Source organism: Falco peregrinus, chromosome 5 (genome assembly GCF_023634155.1).
Source record: "Falco peregrinus isolate bFalPer1 chromosome 5, bFalPer1.pri, whole genome shotgun sequence".
NCBI lineage: Eukaryota > Metazoa > Chordata > Aves > Falconiformes > Falconidae > Falco > Falco peregrinus.
Window position 1 is genome coordinate 72,250,929 of NC_073725.1, and position 27,068 is coordinate 72,277,996.

The 27,068-nt window shown below is 39.7% G+C and overlaps 1 protein-coding gene across 1 annotated transcript; it reads left to right on the top strand.

The window, feature by feature from the left end:
• Positions 1-1,817: 1,817 nt before the first annotated feature.
• On the top strand, positions 1,818-27,068 carry TEKT5 (tektin 5). The gene is given in 8 exon segments (XM_055805186.1): positions 1,818-2,388; positions 2,391-2,455; positions 3,702-3,803; positions 5,697-5,911; positions 21,689-21,800; positions 23,395-23,549; positions 26,860-27,024; positions 27,026-27,068. Coding segments are annotated over 8 exon segments (1,428 nt in total).

A 27,068-nucleotide genomic window follows, 5' to 3' on the forward strand; every position in this document is an offset into this window, starting at 1 on the left:
TAGACTATTGCTCATTTTCCTTTCCAGGTACTTTTACCTCAGGTAAATGCTCATCACCACTTGATACTTGTACAACTTCTGTACTTACTGCTCTGTAATTATCTTCTATGGGAAACCAATGAAAAAGAAATGTTGTGTGGAAGTGGATCCAAATGTTTAAGCAAATTCCAAAGTCTGGGGTGGGTGGAACTGGCCAGTAAGACATGTATGAGAAATGGACACTGTACCTTTGGTATGACAAATTTGGCTCTGCTTTAGCCCTTCAGGTCTGTGCTTCTTTTCAAATATATGGATTAGATTCACTGATGTCAGCAGGGCTTTCCACGTTTTAAATCGAGGTATGTGTTCAAATATTTTCTTTTGGGGCCAACAGATCATTTCCTGTGCCTGATACAGAACAATCCCCACAAAAAGTGCCAAAAAAAAAGGAAAAGTAAATCTCTTCCTCAGCACCCCTCTTCCTCTGAGCCAGCAAGGGCTCTTCGTGCAGGGTATGTGGGCAAAAAATAGGCTTTATAGTGCCTGTGCCAGGCTGAACTCAGCAGCGAGCTCTGCCAGCACCCTTGCGATCCCTCATGCTTGAGCATAACTTTACCCTCCTGGGCAGCTGCTGAGAATTAGTTCCATCGGTTATTGTGAGGGGGAAGCTCCTTGTGTGCAGTGCGGGAGCGTCCACGCCGCCACTCTCACCCTGGCTGTGCACGCCAGCCCCGCGCCTGCCCACCACGTGTGGCCCCTCAGCACCCCACCGCCCCATAGCCAGCACCCCACCGCCCCGCGGGCAGCACGCACACCTCTATGGCAAACGTCACAAGAAGATAAACGGAACTTACAACGACCATTTATTTAAAATAACCTCTACTTTTCTTAGGTGGTGTGTAACGTCATGAGATGTACGTATCACATACATTCCTGTAATGTGATGCATATATATACATGTATATTTATTTCCTCAGGTTGATAAAAGGTTAACGAGCTTTTTTCATAGTTATATATCTGGAGAAGAAGAAACGATTGAAATTGTCTTGCGTTCAACCTAGAGGAAATCTGTGCTGATTTAAGGACTCTTAGGATAGTGAAATATAGTGCCTAATTAAAGATAATTATTTATGTTCACAATTCTTGGCACAGAAGACAGGTCACAATGCAATTTTACAGCACTGGATTTCAGAAACATTTTTTTGCCAGGCAGGCCAGAAGGCTTGAAGGGAGAAGTTAGAAAAGTTATCTGAGAAGTTAGTCAACATTTTAAAGTGAAGGAAAATCGTCATCAGAGGAAGGTCTCCCCATCTTTTCTACTTTCTATGTAAAATGAATACAGCCGAGGGGAGGGGCAAAGCCCGAGATAGTTACACCTTTTTTTTTTTATTATTTTTTTTTTCCGGTCAATTTGGATCACTAGACAATTGTAAGAGATGACTCCCAGAGTCTGCGTTTCAGTTCAGGCTTGTCTCCGCTGCTGCATTTCCCTGCAGCCACCAACTGATACACGTGAACCACTCCAAAGTAAAACTTTTATTTTGTTTTGCTCAGGGTAAGCTCACTGAAGGCAAACCTACAGACCATCCAGGCTAAGCCTTTGACAAATTCCTCCGTACCACAACCAAATAGTCTCACTCACACCATGCCTAGACCTCAGGGTCCCAACACGCACGGCACCGCTCTGGGGGGGAAAGCACTGCTTCTCTGTGGGAAAAACAGCGTGCCCCAGGACAGGACAGCTGGGGCTCAGGTGGGTCTCAGCCTGCAGGCAAGCTGGAACAGTCCTCAGAGCTCTGCAACATCTCTGCCGTGCCACAAGGCGCTGTGCAGCCCCGATGGCAGTGGAGGCCCTGGGGTGCTCAGAGCAGCTGGGGATGCTGGACAGCCTGGGCAGCTGCCCGAGCACAGCGCAGGAGGCATTTCTGGGGACGGCGCAGCTAGCCAGGTACTGTGACATGAAGAAGCGCTGCCCATTCCTGGGTCTGGCTCCCACCAGCACCAGCAAGGACACCTATTGGTCCCACTGCCTGCCAGGCTACTGCTGCCTCAGCTCCCGGAGGCCCAGTCTTCTTCACAAAGTGGTTTCGGTCCCTCCCAGCTCTGACAAGCAATTTAATCCCACTGGGCGGCTGCCTGCCATTGTGCCGGCGTTACGCTTTTCCCTGCACGCCCGCGACAGCACCCGTGACTGGCACCATGAGAACACGCTGCAGTTAAAGGGCTCTGAAGCCTCCCGGTACCGTGCTGCTAGGCTGAATGCTGATGCAATGAGACTGGTGCAAGATAAGGATCAACTGACTTACCAGATGCAAGAAGACAGTAGAAGAAACCTGAGGGAGAGGAACTCCAACATTGATTTCTGGAGATCTAAGCTCATCTATGGGCTAAAGTGTCTGCTGAAAGAGACCTAACATTGGAAACAGAAAAGAACCAGCCTGAACGTGCTGCACGTGAAATGCAAGGACCACTGGAGGTAGGTTTGACATAGTTATCTCATGGCTGTACTGTGGATGGGTAAAGGAAATGGCTTTTTCTCTGCGGAATACTGGTATGGCTTTTATCAAGACAGGTCTTGGTGAATCGTGACCCTCAGTAAGAAGTAAACCTGGCCACCATGGGCTTTATATATCAAAGTCAACAAAGGAACCTATCAAGACATTTCTATGCCGTCTTTTTCTTCCTTTCTGCTTGAGGCTGGAGGAGGCCAAGCCTCCCTCAGGCACTGGCTGGTCAGCTCAGCACACCACAGGAGAGCAGAAGGTGGCCCTGTAAGCTGCAGTATCCCAACATGCTTACCTAGCCCTGAATTTTCTGCTATTGCTTGATGAAAATAATATTTTCATTCGGGATAACACATCATTTGTGTTACATTTTGAAGTTCTCTGAAATCTTAAAGGCAAACTATTTGCAACAGAAAGAGCCACAGTAACGTAAGAGTCAGTGAATGATGCTAGTAAAAACTCAAAACATGAAAAAACCAGAGTGTAAATTCTCTGATGAACGTCTGGAATACTGCTGATGGAAGCTTTGTCTACCATGTTTCTAGGCACGTATGAATAAAAAAACCAAAATTCTGTATTCAATAAGGACCTTTTTAGTTGTCTATATCTGTACTGATTCAGAGTGGCAGGCTGAGGACGCTTTCTGTTCAGAGAACATTTTCTGCTGAAAGGCTGCGTGCCGGCTAATGCTGGTTCCTTCATTAGTTTGGTTCAAACAAGTGGATGAGATGTGGAGAGTAAAGTTCGCCTGCTGGGGCAGGTTAACTGAATTCCCTGCGCAGTGACTGTAGTTATAGTATTCTATTGCATAGGTATGAAACCGCCAAACTTTGGCATTGGCTGAGGGAGGATGAAGGGAGATGAGATTAAAGGATTTTGCTGTGGATCAGTGTAGAACAACACAGGTCTTTTAAACTACACAATTTACTGCAAAGCTTGGGCATGTTCCATGTTCAGGTGTAGGCCTTGCTGCACATTAGTAAGCAGGTAATCAAATGGCAGCTATGGTGGCAGCTAGTCCTTCAAAATCTGTATTAACAGGAAGGAGGAATGAGCCTCTAAGATGTAGCAGCTGAGCGCAATGAAACCACCTCCTGCTCTGTTCCACCCTCAACAGATGGCCATGGACGTGTCAGCTCAGTGGCACCTTCAGCAAGGTTTGTGGTTACACTCCACAACGCAGTACGGAGCTTCTTGCAAATGTTTGTTTGCTTGCAGGTAACCCTAGAATGCTTGCACCACCATGAGAAGTGGAAGGGTATAGACTTAGTTCATGACAATGTGGAAAAGAACCTCATAAAGGTAAGATCAGACTTACTAGTTAATTTTTCAAACTGTGGAAATAACTAATATCCAACTAAATATTTGTCAGGGTAAAAATATTGCAATAATTTATTCCTTTCATTCATCTGGAAGACTGAGGGGGAGAAAAGAGGAAGAAATTTGGTAAAAAATATATATGTAGGGGATGGTTAATGTTCTATTAATTCTTCCTGGAGCAAAAAGGAATAGCCTAGCATCTTTGTGAGGTCTTTTTCAGTTCTATCTTCCCAGATCCTATAAAAAACAAGGTAGAAACATTTCTCAAAATTGGTCTCTGGGCCATAGTCTATAAAATCTCAGAAATTCTCAGGGCCTACAATATAAAATGCTGATTTGCTGTCTTGCTATACATATAGTGCTACTGAACAAACAAAATGAGATGGATAGTAGTGATTGCTAAATCTTTTAAACAAAAAATATTAATCAAATAGCATTTTACTAACATATTTGAAAAAAATTATATTGGATGTGTATGAGAACAAAAATACTATGAAAGAACGTTACGGGACAATGGCATTGCTTCGCGCACTTTTCTGGATACAGAAGGATGTGCAGACCACTTGGATAAACCAAGATGCTTGCTCAGAGCCTACAGCCCGCAATTTGATGTTTTAGAGTTTTAGTGAAGAATCATGGAGCTAATATAAATTAGCTTAAGTATTTCAGCACTGAATTCGGAATCAAATTCATAGTAGAATGAAATGCTGCTAAATGTTCCATATGGACAGATGAAAAAACTATTTTTTCAAAATGAAAAGTAAAGGCTACTTTGACTGATCTCACCAAGCAATGCTCTGACTATGGAGCAAGCTAGGTAGTGACAATAAAGGACACCAAAGGCTCATTTTGCAGTAACGAGAAAGTCAGTTCCGAAAGCTGCTATCGCTCCTAAAAATACTGTACAAGTACAGAGACAGCACCTTTATTTTCAAATTTGGGGTGTCTTAATGACTTCCAAATAATTTAAAACACTTTATTCCCTGTTTCAAAACTCAGAAAACTGTACACAGTTAGGTAAGACGGTACGTTGGGCTAAACCAGAGTTTTTAAAAAGGAAAGGGGCTGGGACACCATAACATTCTTTGAGGAACCATAATTACAGTGTTTGCATAGTTTTCAGTGTGGTTGGTTTAAGTAGTTTTTATTTATTTTAAGCTGAGTGGAACCTGGCTTTGAATTTCTTTGACTAATATGTACAGTTTTGAAGAATACTACAATATACTTCCTTAGGGAGCCTGTTTCTGAAATCAGATATAGTTTCTACCTATTCCCCTACAAGTAAAATATTTGTATTGTTCTAGAAAAATATAAAGTAGTTAGAGAGGCTAGTTTAATGGATTAAGGTTCATGTTTCAAGTATCTTCACACTTAAGCCAAGCACAATTTGACTTTATGTTTATTAGAATGACTCCATTCAATAAAATCTACTAACATGTTTGATATAAAGAGCCATAAAAAACCAAGTCAAAAGATACAACTTTGTATCACTGAGGAAGAGGGGGACCAAAACACACCCTTTCTTGACCTGCATTGCATTTAACATACACAGGACGGTTGCAACACCTAGAATGCAAAATAAAAAAGGTAAATTCACTAAAACAAATGATGTCTGATGATCACTGAAAATGTCCTCCCTTTCTTTCTGAGGCTTTCCTTCATGCCACACAACAACTAGCAGCTGTCTTTCATCCTTGTGGTTGTCTGTCATCAAAATGACAAACATTATTAAAGCCGTGAGTTAAAGGCAGGTCTCTGGGGAATGCTTGCTAGAGGCTGGAAGGAACGGCTGGTACAGCAGCTCCCTCCAGCCACCTTACAGCACTAAGGCTTTCAAGCCACTGCAAATGCCAGCAAACTGTGAACCGAAGCACTGTAGAAAGCTAATGAAAGCAATTAGCTGTTCATTTAGCACAACAGCATTAAAAGTGGTTCAGATTAAGGTAAGGCTTTCACCTTCACAGCATCAACAGAGATGTACATCATGCCCTGGAGCAGGATCTTTCTGACAAAACCTCAGCCCATTTTATTGATGAGAAGTGCTTTAACCTGAGGAACATATTGGACAGAATCAACTTCTACCATGGAGTAGAAAAAGCAGATGGGACGTGAGTGGCTATTGCAGCCTTCTCTTTCTGTGCTCCCTGCTGTAAGTGGGAGCCTGATTGTAGCGCAACCCCTAGCCATATTTTGGAGAAGTGATGCAGAAAAAGAAGTGGCTTCTCTCTCCCTATGGCCCTGTTTTTCCTTGGCAGGAAAGCCTCCATCATCCTGACTTATTCTTGCCTCTTACCAGCTGCCGCTGTTGGAGGTCAGGCAGGAGCTGCCGGCTGCAGCACTGATGCGCAGTGAGCTGCGGTTCTCAGCGAGGATGGCCACTTTCAGCCGTGTTGCAGCTGCCTCCTTGCCCTCAAGCTCCTTTGTGCAGATGTCTCCCTCTGGTTTTGATTTACACTATTCTGTGGGCTTCAGGTTCCAAAACCGCATCCAATCAAATCAAAATTCAGCTAAGGTGTGCAGTTAAGCACCACGTGGTAATGGCACACAAGTGTACACCAAGAACTATATGTATTTCCTGTAAAAATAGCTTGGGTTATTTTTAAATTAGACCATCAAGCTATACAGAGGTATGCATTAAGCAGCATAGTCAAAAAGGTTTGGTGCAGCTTTAGCGTTACAGACCAAAGTAAAATTACTGAACTAAACCGTCCCAACCGTACACAGTTTTAAAACTGTTTCTTAGTGGTGGCCTCATCAAGACCTGCATCCAACCCAAAAGCAGTAGCAGAAGGCAGCTTGCAACAGAGGGCAGTGTTTTTGTGCTAATGACTTGTTGGTTCCCTTATCGCTCTGTAGCGTAGCAGTATTTGAACAGGGAACGTACTTCAGAATCTCAAATGGTAACTGCTTTGTCTTGTTGGAAGCAGAAAAAGTGTCAGTATTATTTGTTTACTTATGTTCTGCTTTTCATTAAAAGATCACCTCATTCACTACTGAAATGAGAGCATATCGGAAGGAAACTTGGCAGGTGTTCTGCTGACTCTAGTAACACTACATACTTTTAGGATTAGCAATGAATAAAATTATTCTTGTCAGCTCTAGTAAAAAGCAGGTTCATGTGGGTAAGTTTTACAGCCCTTTTGCTTTCTCACCAACCATTATCGAGAGAAATGCCATTTCTCATTAACATTTTCCTGAAACGATTTGGCAGACTGAGACATACCTGCAGCACTTGGGAGCAGAGCAGGTGTTTTCTGCCTCAATAGAGCCAGCAGGATAAATTGCAGTCTGAAAAAGCAATGTTAAAGAACAGATGAAGTACTAAGTATTTCAGATAGTCAAGATGGAAATTTCCTAATGGGAAATTTAATTTTCTGATGAGAAAATGAATATAATCCATCAGACCATAGAGGGAAAAAAACCAACCCCAAAACCCAAATACTCTGCAGAAAGTACACTGAGATTGTCTGGATCAGTAGCTGTAAGCCATGTCAGCTTGGGTTTAGTACACTGATTTATGCACTTTACTATGGTATCAGGTTGGTTACCTGAAACTTTTCAGGGCAACTGCCTAAATAAATGTGTAGCACTAAAGAATTCCAAATAATTTGGGAAGAATAGTATATTAGTTTTTTCTTTTTGCATCGCTTAATATTTATGCTCAGTGTTCACTTAAAATCTAGAGTAAATGTGAAACTCAAAAAATAGTGACCTATCCCTGCAGAGTTTAACATACAGGCATAATTCTTAAAAAAAAAGTTTGTTTCAGCTTTTCAATTTGATGAGTAAAATATCTGTGCCTTTTTGTAAAATATGCTAAATATTTCCGGGTGAAGAGGGACGTGATCTAGTAGGCTAAGCAACGCGTTACAGAAAGCGGTGAATTGAACTCCAAAGAGTAGCTTATGCTGCATCAGCAGTTTTCAAGCCAGGGGTTCAGGCTGCAAGTTCAGAGCCTTGCAGGCTCCTTCTTTGGAAAGATCTGAGTCTGGGATTTATGTTCATCTAATTATGATGATGATGACCATTTTTGATGTTTGGACATGCAACCAAGCATCCTAAAGTTTGTTTACATACAGGGCATGGCAGCAGGAACATTCATGGGTGGCATTTTGCAGTGCAGGAGCCCTATATTTAGTCTTTTTCTGTATATTCATAGGCTGTGCCATGGCAGAGCCATTTCTGTTTGTCTCATAGATATTACTAAATTTAACTGTAATAGCCCTGCAAGTTAAAGCAGATGTGTTAATTTTAACACACGGAGAAGTAAGAGGATGGAGATACTTATCTGAAGGACACAGCAGGACAGTGTTGGGGCAGGGAGAAAATTCCAGTTCTCCTTACTCCTGAGTCAGTGCCTTATCCATTTTCCTGCTATCATTCCTTCTGATGAAGAAGGCTGCTAGGGGGTCAGAGCCACATGCTTTATTATGTAAGTTATACATATCTCATGAGGTAGGGCTGCTCCGACAGCAGACCAGAGCTGTCTGAAGAACTGTGTAACAATCCTTGTCCTTCGTTTTCTTACTCATTTTCCCCATACTAGGTTCTCTCATGTTCTCAAGTGGTTGGAGGCACAAAGATCTGTTTCCCCAGGATAAACGATATTTTCCCTTTTTTGGGGGGATTTGGAATCCCAAATCACAAAAGTAGATGGTATTTAAATCTAATCTGATGGTGTGCAATGTACAGGAGATCATACTAAATAATGTAATAACCCATCAAAGCCGTAAGCACTCTGAAACCTGGCACAGAGAAATGAGTCACATCTCAGCTGAGATACAGCGGGTGTGAACTCAGACCATCACCTAGCCTGTTAACGGCAGGAAGGAGCTGTGTTGTTGACATTCATACCTGATCCTGAAAAACTATTTTTAAGTCTCTGTAAACAAAAACTATTTAAGAAAAGGCAATTCTTTATACAGCAAAACATAAAACTAGTTACCTTGGAGTTGACACGTGGGCCTCTAAGACCTTCAGTCAGCAGCTACAACGTTCATTTACACTTAACGATGATAATCCCTTGCCATGTCCTGATACAGAAACAGTACGGGAACTATTTTTTTTTTTCAAACACTGAACTAACTTTGGGAAGTGTGTAAATAAAAAGGCCCACAAACAGCAGCACATTTATCTGTTTTAGAGGAAGAAGAAGTTTTTGCACTTTCATTTTTCAGCAGCAAGAGCAGAGCCCTAAATTAACTGAAATTTACAAGTATTTACACAGAAAACGTCATTAGTACAGCTTTCACACCTAAGTTCCAAGTTTTCCTTTCCTTTTGATAAATACACTTGCATGTCTTCAGCCTTAATTTTGGCCTGGTTGTGGTCAGAAACAGCCTGATATTTTGGAGTGGGCCAGACTGAACTTTTCAAACATTTATTCTGCCTTTACATTATACAAAGCAGAAATGGCACTGGAGGAGACAGACCTGTGTTAATCTCTATCTGTATTACCTTTTCAGTAAGCTTTCACTGAAGTAAGTGATGTGTTGGAACTGTGTTAGTTGAATTGTGGAACATACAGTCTGAAACTCCCAAGAGGTGCTGCCCATGTACTGACAGGAAACATCTCAGGCTAGCAAGGCTCACTGTCATACTTCCCTGTGACTTCAGTCAGAGTTCAGTAAGTGCTTCCATTAAGATTCTTTCTCTTTTAGAGGAGCCTCATGTTCACTCGTTTATTCTTTTTCAATGCACACTTGGAAACAATAGAGTTTTCCTGACATTCTGTTTGTCATAAGTAATACAGGACATTTTCAGTTTATTTTTAGGGACTCTTAGGAAAGTGCAAACTAACTAGCTAATTATGTGTTAAGTCACAGTACATAAATTAATGTCTGGGGTTTTTTTCCCTGCCTGTAGAGCATCAAAAATGTTGAATGTAGTTTTTTGTGTGTTTTGGACTGTGCATGATCTAGCATACTACAGCACTTTATCCCTGAAATGGCTATCCATCTAAGTTTCTCATGGATTTAGATCCACGAGAACATTTTCTTCACATCCTCTATTAACCTTTTCTAATGCTTTCAAAGGTAGCACAAGCTGCACATATGGAATCACAAAGTGCCTTGTAAGATAACAACGTACAAGCAGGACTTTGTCATGGAGTCCAGATGAGGCTATGACATAACTCTTGACAACTGGTACATAATGGAAAACCCGGTATTTATGTCCATATACCGTTACACCGTAAAATAGCAATAATTTTCTGGAATGTCTGGAAAATAATGTCTGGAAAAACTCAAGTAATCATATTTGTTGAAGGAATAATTAGTCTGATGGTACGCATGGCCTGAAAAAAGTATCAAATAAGATTGCACTCTGAATTAATGATGCTGTTACTGCTAAGTTACTAGTTAGCACATGCATAGCAGAGATTCTTTACTCATCACAAACTCCATAGTAATGTAGTTATACCAGAATGACAAAACACTAGAGAAGAAGAAAACTATATATGCTGGTGAGGAGTAATTCAGGCTGGTCAGTGCTGTTGAAAAAAAATACAATAGGTTTACTGAGCAAAAACATTTCTGGTTAAAATGTGGATGAACTTATATGGTAGAAATCCTGTTAATTCTCTTGCTCATGCCCATACCTCGAAAGGACAAGAGGAAGGAGAAGGCAAGCGAGGGCAGAAGTGAGGAGTGAGGGTTCGTTTAACAGTTATCTATAGGTAAGCATAAGAGTGCTGTTTCTTCTTTGTCTAGGCTTGCAGTATAGTCTGTAATAATCAGGGAAAAAATATTGCTAGGATATGCTTTACTAAGACAGCTAATGGCTGTCTCTTAAATTCTACCACACTTCTGTTCTTCCATTGGGATGTGATTATAGTCAAATGCAGCTACTACAGCTCCTGTTCCCTTCACATCCAATAGTGATTAGACAGTCGGTGCCACAATTGCTTTTTTTGTGTTTTAAAAAAATCAATCTTTCAAAGACTGTTTTTGCACTGACTTCTCAAGCAATAAATGCCACTCTGAGACATCCTTCCTTCTGCCTAATTATTTTCCTAGCTAAGCAGGCTAGCTCCATAAAACAAGGAATATGAGCCTAGAAAAGATTTTCTATCTTGGAACCAGGAAAAGCTATTAATTTAACAAGGTCTGGAGCCATTTTGTAATGAAAAATACTTTTCTGATTTGTGAAACAGCAAAGTCTTCTCCAGACGAAAAATGAAACAACCTACAGGGAACCTCTGAAACCATTTGTTTCTAAAATCAGTACCCCGAAAAAGGAAAGAATCAAAAAATACGTAACAGAATAAATAGTGTGAATATGGTGACGATCTAAGAGTGATCCTATGTTGAAATGGCAGATTTATATCACTTGCACATGAAAGATCAGCTAGTTAAAAAATACAAACGAAATGCCTACTGCCTCAGCTCTTCAGAAACATAGAGGGCCAGCTGGAACAGTTTGTCTTACATTGTAGACTTCATCTATTGGCCCTGGAAAAATTTAGTTTTCCTTTGGAACGAAGCTTTTTGTAAAAACTCATCTAATTAGATTTAAACCTCTGGGATCAGTACACTATACTAGTGTCTGTCAGTGATATTGTGGTGGTGATTATGCTGTGTGGTATGGTTAGCACTTGTCACCTACATACTCAAAATGTTTCTATTGACCTGAATATTTATGTATTTAGTTTATATTGCCTATATGTATAATGGCTTTATGGCCACATGTTTACAGTCCTGAATTTCTGTGCAAGAATGTCATTGCTTCAAACCTGTTAAAGGAAGTCCACTACCTAAAGGAATATGGCCATTGCTCTGGTAATCATCTATTAGAATATTGTTGTGTTGCTGTACTGAAATGGTAAAGGCCCTTTCTTTTTCTGCCTTTCTTCCCTCTGCTTTATGACAGTATTATATCACTTGTGAGATTGCGAGTAGAGTGCTATTCATTTATCATTTGGAAAACAATAAACAGGAATAAAAAGACAAGAATTAACAAGATTTAGCTAGTTCTGAATTTACCCAGGCAAGCTAAAATTCCATTTCCAGTTTGCTATACTAGTTACTTCTAAAGAGCTAAGATTTTCCCCTTAGTAGGCATTTGTGCATATTGCATCTTATACCTCCTTTCTTGGGTGCTGTTGTCTGCAGGAGCCCTTCACAGGACTGCTGTTCGAGAGGATGTTGCTGAGTAGATATTCTAGTTCAACAGTAGTTGATAACAGTTATGTTATCAAAGGCTCTGTCTGAACAATCTAAAGCAGTCCTTCCAGCACTTCCTTCTCCTCCTAAGTACCACCAAATTTGTATTCCCATTAAAAAAAAAAAAAAAAAAAAAAGTAAAGAAAGCCAGTGATCCATTATTATTCTGTTTAGTTTCATTTCAGGATATTGTCTTCCTTGATGTCTAGAAAAGTGTGTTCTATATACCAAAAGATACACGGAATGCGAAGAAGTAAAACCACGGTACCTTCTACGGGGCATTACGGCAGTTTTGCCAAGTCCTTCTCCATCAATGACATCATGTCTCCATTCAGGCTACGAACCGTACAGGTCTGAGCAGTAACTGCACATCAGTCTTTTTATAAGCATTTTGTCTGCCTCTGGTACTGCTGGTGGACTTGTACCTCAGTTTCTAACATATTCCTGCACCATTTACCTTGAGTTACTGAAATACAACTGAATAACAGACTCCAATAATTTTCCTGTTGTAACTGATTGAGGATCTGTCACAGAATTTAACCTAGATTCACACTATAGAGTCTTCACACATCATATTTAGAAGCCCATGAACAAAATACAGTCTTCAGAAAAAAACATCAGCTATACACACTTTCCAAGCCAGGTAAACCAAGAGATACACCTAAGGGCTTTTTCTGGTAGGCATTTGAAAAAGTAAAACAGTCCAAGCAAGACCAAATGCTTTTAATTTCTAGTCATCAGACAACACACATGATGAAAACATGCATACAGTATCATTTTTTTGTTACCTGTCCTATCACATTTTTTACTATAAACCTAAACAATTTGCATTTAGTTAGAGGAATGGTTTAGCAACTTACAGATGTCTTGTCTTGGGGCAGATCAGATGTATTTTTTACTCTTTATTCTATTCGGTGTTTGGTCTGAATCCCAATACTGAACAGGCTTCAAATTCAGATCAAGTAACCAAGTCAGCAGAACAGAAGTCTCCAAAGAGCACTAGTTGTCAGTGATTCTCACTTGCTTTTCTGCACTCTCAGTCCAGCTGCTGTCTGCTCTCAGTGTTACTTCATTGATGCATTCAGGAAAATGTCTTGAGTTCCCTTTACTTCAGATTTTCATTGTCTGCCATTTGGCTTTTCCTGCCTGCCACTTCTTTTGGGGAAGCTGGCTGGTGAGGCTGCCAACCCTAAGTCTATCAGAAGTCAGGGAAGTGATTTGCATAGGGGAACAGTAAAAAAGGATTAAATTGCTTTTGTATAATTTGAACAGGAAACTATCAAATGCAGAAGGGAAACACTGTTCTTAAAAACCTCTTTTATACGTGTCCTTGTCCAGTTCACTGTACAACTTCTATGTAAAATTATTCCTGGCTCACTTCTGCTTGATTTTCTTCTAGACAAGTAAGACAATTTGCCACCTTTACAGTGGCAATCAGGCTGAGTATGTGGGAGCAAGAGTGTGGTATAGAGCATTTCCTCCTGCAAGTCCAAAGCCCCAAAGCCATCACGGCTGCAAGAATGATTAAAGGACTAGAAAGCAAGTAATTGATAAAGTTCCTCAACTTTCTCTTTAGCAGGCAGAAAAAGGTGATGTTAGCAGCACTAGATGACACTGCTTTGTTTAGCTTATTCAAATAACAGTTGGGGTAGGGGCAGAGAACTTGCTAAATCTGCAAGTATCTATACAGAAGAAAGAAGAATCATAATAAAAGACTTTTTGCTTAAGCAGACAAAACCAAAAGAAGAATCAGTGGCCACTTATTTTTCAGAGCAGAGGAATTCATCACTGCAACAGCTTACCACAGATAGATGGCTTCATTAGCACCAGGGACTCAAAATCAAGGTCATGGTCCTCCCTGAAAGCTCTGATCTCTCTGCAGGCACTGGCTTATAAAGAGGAATTTCTACATGATAGACCAGTGACCTGCAGGCTGTGCAGACTTAATGCATAACTATGACTTCTTTCTGACCGTAAGATTGAAAATGTCCCATTTCTATTTCTGTCCCAACTGCAGAAGTCTAGGATTAATTTACCTTACTTGATTCTGGGATTAATCTTGGTCATAACAATGTAAGACTGATCCAGAATTTGGATAGCAGAACCCTGGAAACATGAGATGCTGGAGGCAGAAGCCCAGAAAGCCTAGCTAGGTATTTGGCAAAGGTTAGATCACAAACCAAAGAAGGTATTACAGCTCCTCTATGTTTCATCATCGCTGGTGCTTGCAGAGCATGTGGTTGGTTGGGGAAGCAAATATTCTGCAAGAGTCTAATGACAGAAAATGTAGTGTACGCAATTCGGTGTAGAAAAGGATGGTATGTTGTCTTCAGCATGCCTCAAGAAACACTTAGTTTGGTAAATGTATTTTCCATCTGGTGTAAAAGTACACAAATCTTTAGGAAAAGAAAGAAAACCTTTTAATCATGGTGCCAGACCCTCACTAATATGTTTGCATCTCTTTTCCATAAAGTTTAATATTAACATAAATAGTTACCTTGGCTTCAGTCTCCTGGAAATGACCAATAGGGCAGGATGTTTACGCACATTACCTCTGGGAATTGGTCAGAGCAGACAGCAAGTGACATGTTTACATAGTCCAGTATTTACACCATACCTAAATAGCAGATTATTCCTGCTGGCTCCAACACCTGTACTGTGTTCAGAAGCATTTCTATGTCCAGAGGCAGAGTAGCCAACACCACCCTTCCTCCAAGCTTACTATTCCACTACCCAGGAGCACAGGGATCAGAAAGATGCTAGGAAAACAGGTACAGGTTAAGTAAACCCATGAAAAAGTAACCGCCTACTCGAATAAATGAGTAGCCATGATTCTGAGTATTTTCACTCAGTTCACTGAGAATGCATGCTTTTAGAAACAGCTCTGTTTGTTGTTTTTTCAAGGGTTGGGTTTTTTTTGTTTGTTTGTTTGCTTTTTTTACCACAGGGGTATGAAAAGTCAGTGTGTTACACCATTATATGACAGAAATTAACTCTCACTTTCCTTTTCGCCTGGTATATTTTTATTCTATACCTGAAAAGCCTACAGTATTTTGTTTTAGTAAGTTACTCCATCTCTTAAATAAGTTACCCCCTCAGAGTCTCCATCCTTTCCACATTATTTTTATTACATTTAAATTTGCTTATAAATTTAAGAAAAAAACTTTCCTGTCTTAGCAACTATCGAGCATGTTTATTTGGTGGTAGAATTGAATAGATTTTATTTTTGCATAACTTTCTCCTAATTCAAGGTGATGAACCTACTTATTTTTAACAAGCGTAAAAAATAGAGCAAAAGACAGGAAAACCTCAGTGGCAATGAAACCACAAAATGCCTACCAGCCTCTGAAATAGTTTTCAAATTTCTTATCCCAGAAGTTCTGCAAGGAGCCCTCCTATGGCTGTTGAAAAGGACACAACCTGTTCCTCTGAACAGAAACACAAAGAAATACTAAAATGTGATGGGAAGCACCCTGCAAGAAGCACGTAGGAGAGGTGTAGCAGTGTTGTGAGCTGCAGGAAGGAGACGAGTATAGCAGAGGCAGAACTTTCCTTGTGGCACTTGCCACACAAAAGCTTTCATCTCAGACCCCAATGTACCCTCAGCATAACCTTTAAATGTATTTTTGTTGATCGCTTTTTCCCCTTCCTCTTTTTACGCCTTAAAATCTCAGTTATTTACAGTTTTTCATGCCTACTCATGGTGGCTGGGTATACAGCTAATCTTATCATTTAATATTGGAATCTGAGAGTAAAGTTTTCAGATGAAGGGTGACTCAGAAGTGGTTGGGAAGGTGTGTGCTGGTGGTGTAGGCAGCTCAAACTTGCCTGGAAAAACCTGTTTGAAGGAGGAAATAGTTTTTTAAGCGAGGAATAGACTGTTGCCTACAAACCAAGAGAAATTACAGATGAAAGTTAAGGCACTCACTTGAAGACAAAGCCAGATTTCTCTCTCCTAAAATTGTTGCTTAATCTCACAAAATCATAAAGACTTGCCTAGCCTACATCAGAGCACAAACTATGGGCGAGTGGAGAAACCACGTAGGAGAAGCCTGCCTCCTCAGCACGTGCCATGCAGCAATGCTCCACTTCATGGATTAGCCTCAGGGGAACATGAAATGGGGAGGGCTAGAGTTCCCCTAATTGAGTGACAGCCATTGCACATCAGGATGTATTCAGGCTGTTGTGAATTCAACTGTCTTTATTTGCAAAGTAACAGAAATCTCTCCTCACACTGAGGGACACATAGCTGCTAAATAAAGACAGCCTGGATTGAATGGATGTGAGACTTTGCTGGAATCAATACAGAAGATGACTTCCTTCTGCCACAACATTTATATGTGAGGAACTGAGGTGGTTGCTACCATTACTGCTCCCTCCCCTGCACTCAGGCAATTCATATAGGCTTGGCAGAGCAAACAGGGTTTGGTTCAAAGCAGCAGTGCTCAAATGTATTTATAAAAAACTGTTCCGTATTCTCAGAAAGGGCTGCCTTGAAGGAAATGGAGATGGACACATGTAGAAGCTTTTTTAGAAAAGAAGCATTTTCAGGCTGCAAAGAGTCACGAGACAAACGTATTGCATTGACTCTAAAGTCAGGGCAAATTTAGCTTGCCATGACTGGCTTGAGATTTCATTAGTAACTGGAAAGAATCTCATTCCTGACAAGAATCATTGTTATAGAACAGCTGCATGAGACATAGCTGTTTCTCGCTGGCACTGCCTCCTTCCAGAGACATCTCTCTATTAAAGGGATTTATACCCTTCTCTCGAGGTACCTTTAGACAAAACAGAGCATGCACAAGGCTTAAACTGCCTGTTTTACTGTTACTTTGACCAGGTTTAGCAAGAACACATTAATAACTTAGCATTTTATTTTGTTCTCCTAAATGATGATGCACTCTAAGATTGCTGGTTCTGCAGCATCTGAAAGCATGATACAGTGTAAAATGGATGAGAAATATGACAGAACTCTGAGACTTATTCTCATTCTTAATAGTTAAAAGTGTAGCAAAGAGTTAAGCATTTTCCTGTGTATAGCTATGGCTTCCTCTTATTTTGGAAATATTTTAGAAAATCCAGGCCAAGTTAAATGATCCCATGGTTTTCTTCCCCTTTAATTTTAATAAAGCTGTTTTAAAATAAACATATTGTATATTTCTAGGACCAGTGGAAGAGATAAATAGAAACTGATTGCATATAAATGTGAAATTGATTGGATTATTTTCAGAAATTAAAGTAAAAAAATGCATATTGGAATTCAGTAGAAGGAGGATTTTTAAGGTTGTAAATCGTTACACTGACCAAATGAAAGGCCCAGGGTCCCTGGGTCCTTCGTTTTGATCTATGCTGAATAGGCCAGTCTGTGTAAGGACACAGATTAAATGTCCAGATGTATATTTAAAGCCTTCTTTGTTTTAGAAGTATGGTATTTACATTCTGATAGTTTCCTTTTTTCTGTGAAAATGTCATGTTTACGACAATTACAAAGAGAATATCGGGGATTGTACAGATATCCTTTAGCACACATAGAGCATATAATATACTTTAGCTTCCAGATCTGCTGACTGTATTTATGCCAGCCCTATTGTCATTGTTATGAAGCTTTATAAGTAAAAGCTTGCAATATTCCCAAATCCAGACAATCTCCCCACTCCTGATACGCTTGATGAATGCATTGGTTTGAAGATATTTTCTCTAGGCACAAACTAAACTGGTCCTTCGCACTATGAAACTGTCATCCCGTATGAGTGTACACAACAAATGCACAGAAGTTACTGCTCAGAATGATTCTAACTCTTCTTCAATACAGTTAAACTAGCTGAATGCATTACCTGCTGATATCACATTCTGTTGAGGAATGTGGTCTTTTTTCTTTTAAATGTGCTATTCTTCTTAAGAGATTCCTTGACTGTTCCACACCACCACCTGATTAAAAACAAAACAAAAGTTGGTACATCATAAAGCAGTGACCTGCAATTAAGCTTCAAAAAACCCAAACAAACCCTAAAAACAAGAGCAAGGGGCATGGTAATCTCTATCAAGAATTTGTCTACAACATGACAGTAAAAACCGTCAGGTCGAAATTAATTTCAGATTCTAGATCTAGGTTATACTTGTAAATCCAAAGACTGCAAGATATCATAGTTTAACTTTGAAATAATGTGGTCATATACCCTAAAAATAATTGTGAAATCAGTCACAATTACACTATTCAACTAAGTATGAGAACCTCAACAAATGTAACTTTTACAAAATAATTTGGATGAAATATGGAAACATGGATGAAAAAAGTTTAAAAACCTGACAGGCAAAATATAGAAGAATTTTACAAAATGAGGAGGCACAAGAGTGTTCCTCCCACCATATCACCTGGCTGCTGCTTTTTGCATTTGGATACTAAACACTAAGAAAACCTTGGAAACAATAAAGAAACAAGGATAGCTGTCAGACTGTAACATTTTGAAAATGCTTATGTTGTACATAAGGCTACCCTGATTACATGATGAAACATGTGACTTCAGCAGCTTTTTCTCTGTCTAACTGTATTCAGCCTATAAAAATCACAGCCTTGGTGAAGTGAGAGAACAGCAGGACCGCAGTTTTCTACAAGCTCTCAAGAACGCTGCAGCACAAAACTTCACTCATGTCCTGGAAGGGAAAGTTTCCGCATGGGCAGCTGCCTGAGCCAATGCCTCACCACGCACTCTTAGGAATATGTTGCTCAGCATTTGTTGTTTTTGCTTCCTGCCTTTGGAGGTCATCCAGAAATGACGCAGACTGGTGCAACACTATCTGGTGATCCTCCCCACCAATCCGTTTATGTATAGCAGATTATCTAAATCATTTTATCCAATGCGTGGCCAGAATGAGTAATTGAAAACTGTTTGTGCAAAGCTTCTGCGATGTATTGGAGGTGGTTCCCCTGAGGCCATTTTTCTTTGTATGTCTTAAATGACAGTGCTTAAAAAAAGATAAAAAAAGTAAGAAATAATTTGAGAACACACAATGAACCTAAGCCACATCCACTTACATGCAGCCAAGCAAGGCTTAAAGATGGACACATAGTTTTATGTTTGAATTTTGAGTTCACAGGCAGGTTTAAACAATATTTTTCTTCAGCAAATGAATGAGGGGTTTGCTCAGTAGCACTAATCAGTTGCCTTGGTTGTGCATAATGTGCTTGCAGATCACTGCTACCTTTGTAAGCAGGACACCAGAGCACCTAGTGAAATCACGTGGCACGAGAGTGTAGCTACTACTGCACATTGTGCTGACACAAAGTGTTATAAGGGTCGGACACACAACTCAGTTTTCAGTGACTTTCAGATGAAAGCTCTCTTTTAAAGCTAACAAACCACTATATTCTCAACAAAGAGAAACAATTTCTATTCAGACTTCAGAGCTTGCCCTTTTCAAACATTAACATTGTGTGAATTTGTGGGCTGTGCAAGCTCTAAATACTTGAGTCGCTTCCAGATATAAGACTACTATTGCCCTATGACAGTTATATGCCATTCTGTATGGAAATGACTTTGTATTCTGAAAAGAGAGAACAATATAGTCTCTCGCTTCTGTGTCACTAAAGGAAGACCTGTGTTTGCTATGTGTACAGTGGGCAATGAGGCCCAGCCAGGTGCTGTCTGATAACACAGCATAGTAAGTGCTGTGAAGGAACGGAAACAAACCTTAGGCTTGATGATTACCAACATTCATGTACTTGAAATGTTACTACTGAATTTGAAATACATGGGTTTGTGGTCTGGTGATTGTACTTGCACCATGGCCACATGTAAATGTGTCAGAAGAGGATTTGAGAAAAGCATGGGTTCAGAAAACCACTCTTCTGCTGAGCTCAATGAAAATGGCCTTCCCAAGAGACTGAGAACAGTTTACACACGGACAACCTGCTCAGTACTGTCTGTACTAGAATCAGCTTTTTTCTTCTGCATCTTAAAAATACATCTGATATATAATTTATTTTTTCATGCAAGCTGAATGGAAGAGTAAAAGGCACCCAACCATTACAGAAGCATTGTCATATAGTAATGGAACGGCCACAGTTAGCCATAGGCAACCCTTATATGATAAAGATTTGTGGCAGAGGAGTGGCACTTATCTGAAATACTGAAGACTACTGAATTTCTTTCCCTGGTTCTTTTACAGATTTGTGTCATGCTTCTAGAGTCTGCTGCAGTATGTTTCTGTGCACATGCTGTGTCCTCTTTGATGGCTTCCTGCTTTTCTTCCAAGTGTGGAATAAACACAAGATACCTACACCACTTACAAAGAAAGAGGGCAAGAAAAAATTTCTCGCAGAAAATATTGATTTCTTCTTCTTCTCTAACCTGATTAGAACAAACAACACTAGTAAGTATAAGAGAGCTTGTAACCTAACTCCACTCACTGAATAAATTAGATTGTTTTCATCCATATTTTCACAGGACAGAAAGCGTCAGCACAGTGGCTACATCACATACACATTACATACATACATAACCATAACATAAGTGCATTTGTGAACTGCAGCATTGCTCTGGAGAGCTGGTTTCATAGTCATGGTTCACTTCTAACTACGTGCTCTGGGCTGCTTTAATTGCACTGTTTCATTGATAGATTTGCTCCACAAAGGTGAATCACCATTTTCGACTGCTGGAGAAAGTGTTACTACCAATAAAGCTTAAAGTCTGAATCACAAAGGTCCTACTGAGAATCTGAACTGAGAGTGGAAGTCCTCTATTCCAGTATAAATAGAAAACAAATACCCCCCTCAATCTTTTTTGAAATGGAGACATAACTTTGCCCTGTTCTTACTGGGCTGAGACGCATGCTGCTTTGTTTCATTGTTTTTACTTTGAAGTACACTTTTCATTAAAAAGAAATAAATCTGCTTACAACTTGCTCCACGTTGTAAGTAGAATTAATGCAAGAGGCCATCATCCTCACACTACCCCACTGAACTGTACCACAGTGCATTTGCTCACTTGCACGCAGAAAGGCGTAGCATGGGAAACACCACTGTAGTGACAGAAGCTGTAACATAAACACAGGAAAGGAGGACCCTGCTAAGCAGCGGGTGACCTCTAAAAGCACTGTGTACTCTTTGCCTCACAGCCTTGGTATGTCCCCACAGGTTGACGTTTTTAGTTAGCAATAAAGGTGAACAGTGGGAGCGAAGGATAGGACTGACAGGCTTGTAAAACTCCCTGACATACATCCCTTAATCACCAGTGGCCTGCCTAGGATCGGACCTCACCTTTGTCATGTACAGATGAACACACGCTGGATTCTCTTAGGGAGGTTATAAATAACAAAGTTTTGACAACAGCACAAACTACTCAAATTCTGCTTCTGAGCAGAAGACCCGAATCTTTGGTGCATTCAGGGGAAAGGAAGGATGTGGGCTTGATGCATAATGAAGACATTTAACTTCATTAAATCTCTTTCCCTTGGTTTTTCTCTACAGAAAGAAGTATGCGTAACTAGTAAAATTGTAGACAAGATGTAAAAGAGTGTATCTAACAAAGCACTTTTATCATAGATAGTTCCTCTACAAAACAAATAGCTACCAAAGTGCACTGGATTGCCTGCATAAATACTTCTTCTAAAACACAGCTAGCTTACAGTAATTACCTAATTAAGAAGGAACTACTGCAGAATAAAATTATAGTGAGAAATTTACTACTCTTAGCTTCACTTTCTTGCATACTGTTTTCCCTTCAGTAACAAACCAGATTTTTCCCCCCTGCAATCTGTAAGCAATAAAGGCTTCTTTTTGCATGAAGATGCCCTCAAGCTAGCTCTGGGAGAACCAGCCTCGGACCCAAAGGGCTCAGTACAGTGTGGAGACCTGGCTTCAAATCAGTACGATCATGTTCATATGCTACTTCTTCAGGGTCCAAGATGATTCATCTATTGCAAAGTTGCATTGCTGTAAGGGTTAAACTGGCTGGGACAGTGCTAGCCAGGAGATCTTTCACATTGCTCTACTATACAGTGTCAACAAACCCTTAAAGATTTAGGACTGGGGTGCAGGTTCCTGGTATCCTTAACTCTTCGGGTTTTGTCTACAAATAACCTTTCAGCAGTGGGAACTAATTTAATTTCCAAACCACACACATCATTAGCAAACCTGCTACAACTTAGTGTGTAGGCAAGATCTAAATAGCAGCATAATTTAAATCACATTATGCCATTTTTAGTCATCGTTGAAATTCAAGTTGCATTGATTTCAGTAGACTGGCTGAGAAACTACATTATTTCAATTTGTTCTCTTCCATTTTAAAGCTGTCTACAGGAAAAGCTTGAACAGGTTCACCACATTGGCTGCAATGCTAAAGCAAAGGAACATAATAATCAATTGTCTGGGAAACGTTACCTGAATATAAACTCTTCCTCTCTTCTTTCTTTTTTTAAGGCTGAGAAGAACTTTTCCTTTGCATTTTCTCTCATTTTTTCATAAAGATTAAAACATACAGGAAGTGCTTACAGGATTCTCAGAAATACTATGATTACACGATAAATGCCCTGCAACTAAAAACTGTGCTATACTAATTCCCTAGGCTACTCCTTTTTGGTGACGTTTCACTTCATATCTTCCACATTTAGAGAAAATAAGTCATTAAAAGAAGTTGGTCTTCCCTCTACAGCTCCCAGTGGAGTTTTCTAAACGTTGGGAATTTAGTTTCAGTATGAAAATGACTTGTGTTCATATGTTCTTGCAGCAAATGTCCCCACAATACTTGGAGTATGAAACAATTTCAGGGGACATTTGATTGCTTTTGAATTTTTATGAGGCAAAAGGAAATAAGAATTGAATGAAGGTTTAAATGAAAGTGACAGTCTTAAGCATTTTTCCTTTGCAAAAGTGTTCATAGATCAAGCAGCAGATTTTTTTTTATTTAGAAGAAAAATTAGATAATGAAGCAAAATGGAAATAAGTCCCTGTAGAGCTACAAACACTGCCTCTATGAAAATGGCTTTATCACAAAAACACTGTTAGCATTTTCCCCATCACAATATTTCAGTGCTGTTCTTCTGTTTCCAATAAATTTGTATGCCAATTTGCCTACAAATTTCTCAGTTTTATAACAGGAAAGAGATGGTGCATTTCTCAGCCGAAGTTGGTTGCCTGCTTTCCAGGAACAACTTCATTAAATGCTTTCATGTGATTTACAAGTGTACAGGCCCCTCCTTCTGGCTCCCCTAGGAGATTTGACTGCCGTATGTCCTTTTACAGAAATGGCAAGATCAAGCCAACACTATACAAAACCATCCCATTACTATAACCTCACATCAATCTCCTCCCCTAAATTAAACAAAATGACATGCCAGAATGGAAGCAGTTCCAATAGCAGTGTTTAAAAGCAGGGGTGAGTTCTGATTTTTTGTGCACCATGAGGCTTACAAAAATGTTCTGCTTCATTCAGATACTTCAGGAACTCTTCCAGACAGAAAATACAATTGTGGTACTGGAGAGATCCATAAAGGCAAAGGAGTACCCACTGAATGTAGCTCAGACACGCCTGGAGGGAAGAACTAAATGACCCAATGTAGAACTCTGCTGGGATGCACCTCAGCTTCAGTAAGTAAAGGCCAGACTACTCCTTCCCTTCCTTCAATGACTACTCAAGAACAGGAAATTTAACGACAGTGAATCAGTTTGATGAGATGAGAATTACATTCATTACATTGTGATACAAATTGTGGGAGGAAGAAGTAAAATCCAAGTAGCTACCTTGAAATAATGGGCCAAAACATTTAACGTTCAGTGTGTGTGGTTGCCTGTAGAATCCCTCCCCCAGGACAGTTGAGAGCTCAATTGCTTGTTGGTGACTGATACCTGTTGGGATTAAGTCTCATGTCCAAGTTGGTATTTAGGAATTGATTTTAATTCCATTCTGTATGAAACACAAGATTTCACTTTAGGAAATACCTAATTTTAGAAACATGTTATCCCAGAAAAAAGCCTGGTGTGAAAAGCTATTTAATGGTCAAGCTCCTTAAAAAGTCAATTGCAGATAAAAATGAAGCAGCACCTCTTACTGCCTCAACTAATTTTCAAATATGTAGTGACTGCAGTATCACCTTGGTATAGATTAGCTCATTTGGCATACATTTTGATTATACAGCTGTGGGAGTTTCCCAGCACATGCTGGCATCAGCTTGGTGATCCATGTGCTGTGATCCACTGTACAGTTTATATCGTGTCTTTCTGGATATACATGTCTAAGATACCAGCTTTCCTTCCCTAATAACTGAAGAAGGGTCTTTTGGATTTTAATCCTATTTATCTCCTTCCAATCCAGTTTGAACACATCAGTGACCCAAAAGAACCCTATTGAGTATGTCTTATTTAAAATACTGTCTTCAAAATGCTTTGTGGGGTTTTCTCCAGAAACACTGCACCAGGATTTCTCCCATAGCTGGAGTTTCACAGTCCAGTAAAAGGATTTTTCATATATTTATGAAAAGTAGAAAAACATTACCTTTTTTATTTTTGTCTCTACCAAAATTCCATTGTATTCAACAGCTTCACATACAATGACATTAATGAAATACATAATGCTTAATCTGAGTATTTATATTATTTTCCCTAAACAATGTTTTATCAGCTCAAAAAGCTTCCAGTCAAACAAAGGAGTGGCAATAAATCATAGGGGTTTTGTACTGGTATCTCTTAACTTTTTCTAACTCCTTAGACCATTAATTGTACAATGCAATATACATTTTTTTCCAGCATCATATCTCCTTAATCGGATTTCCTTGACATTTCCTTTGGCATATCCATGTATTAGATTTCTTCAACTTCATGCCCTGCTCTCCACCATCCATTCAGTCACAAAATACTGTTTTGTATCTGAATTCTTTTATATCCATTTGGATAATTTCATTCACATGGCTCTTCATATCACACAAATCATTCCTGTTCTGGATGCAGAAGTTCAGCTGTAAGAAACCAGAAAAACTTCTGACTAGACTGTAGCATTCACTCAGCAGTTATATTTACTATGGGAGCAGATCATTTGCCACTCAGTTACCACCGCACCATCAATTAGGCATGCAAATAGGCTAGTATCAACATTTTATTTGAAAAACCCACAAAACAAGGTTGCCTTAAATATTAACATACAACTCCAGTTCTATACTCAAGAGTGAGTTTTGTTCTCTCTCCACTTCCTCCCATCTCTTCCACAAAAATGTCCACAGCATTATGATTATGGCAATCTGGTCAGCAGGACTGCACATATCCAAGGTGTAAAGCTTGTTGGATTTAGGATCCAAAATGCAGGGTGTCACATTATTCCTTCTTCCCACAACTGCCAGTGATACTGTTGATGTTCCAAAGGGTCCTGTCTAAAAACATTTGGAAGCTTCATCTAAAGTCACTGGAATGTCAGAACGTCCTTGAATATTTTCTTCAATTAGAGTGAAGGGACATTAACATGACATACCTAAAACCAAGAAATGCATAGGGGTTCTGAATCAATCTTTGCTCCTGCTAGCTTCTAGGGTATATAAGGGCTTCACAAGCTGTGGCACAGCTATTCGGAAGTGTTTTAGGCTTAACATACACACAAGTTTTCTGTCAGTCTAATGTGATTTCTAATAGTTTAACCAAAATGTTTATACAATTACACTGTTTACTAGATGTAGTTGTACTGACACATAATTAGCATATCCTGTTCTCCCTTCCTCCAATACATATGAATTTTTCTCTACCACGGCTCCCTAAACCAGACCAGGTTTCATTGGATGCTTTAGCCCAAATCATTGAATGTTATGTTCATCATAACTGCAATTAGAGATAGAAGTTCTGATGAGGTATTTGAAATCTTGACACTTTTTTCTACCACAGTTTTTGGTAGAGCTCATGTCTCAAAATGGATTTTCTTGTAGACAAAATCCTAGCTGAGAAAGTAAAAGCATTTGCTAATTCACTTTTTAAGGATTTTTTGCTTTTAAGTAATTTAAGTGTATTTCTCTCTTGTGGCTTAAAGCAAGAAGGAATTCAGCCCAATAGCTCAACTGTAATAGGGGAAAAAAATATTAAATGAACCACTTCTTCATAACATGTAAATGTTATCTGAGTTTGCTGTTTGTTTAAAAGGAAGTACTGATGTTGGCACTTGATCTCAGTGTGTGCTGCCAACTTTGTAGTTGAAGGGATTAGACAGAAAACAAATTAATAAAGTCTAGTTTTTCTGTGCTGAAGCAACTGGGACTATCCCAAAACAAGTTAGTGGATTCTGGAAATATAGTCTATAGTGCACCAAGCAATTAATAGATCATTAGACAAAACAAAGTTGACAGATTTAGAGTTTACCAGCTCAGTGACTACACAGGAAGATTTGCCACATCTTCATTGATAAGCCACTGAAGAAATGCAGCTAATATCAGCTCACACAAATTCTTGATTTCAGAGCTTTCAGTGGTTATTCTGGCAAGTGATTCTTGTTCCAATTAACATCCCTCTGTGCCAAATCTAGACTGCTTAGCACATTCTGCTGCACAAGTTTAAGCTATCACAAACTACAGCAACACTCTCCAGTAACATCCATCCCAAACTTATTCTACAGGACCATACACAGGTACACAACACAGCCACGGAGCCCTAGAGAGGCTACACAAATGAGAGACTGCAAATGAAGAAGGTAGCAATTATAAAGGTATATCAGAGTGGGTTTATCCGCTGCTGAAGGTCAACACATGTAAGAAATCACCACTTCTTATAGATGCTACACAAGCTAGTTTGGCAAATGGGTTCCACATCAATTCAGTCCAACATCTGTTCAAATCCTGCCTGAACGTGTGACCTGTCCACTGTTAAAAAAGGAACATGGTGAGGGACTGCTGAGGTTATGTGAGTGGCCCGTCCCCTTCTCTTTTTTCAGGCTTTTCACTGAAGTTTACACTATAGATGACACCTTACAGACCTTAATGTGACATCTGCAAGAAGCCCATGATACTCTGCAAATGCTGATCCTGAACAAATCAAAGCTGGAACATGAAATCTCTGTGAAGACAAACTCCTTCATTGACAAGAAGTGTATGGGCATGTGCAGTCTTCCCCAGCACCCCACGGCTCATTGGCTACACTTGA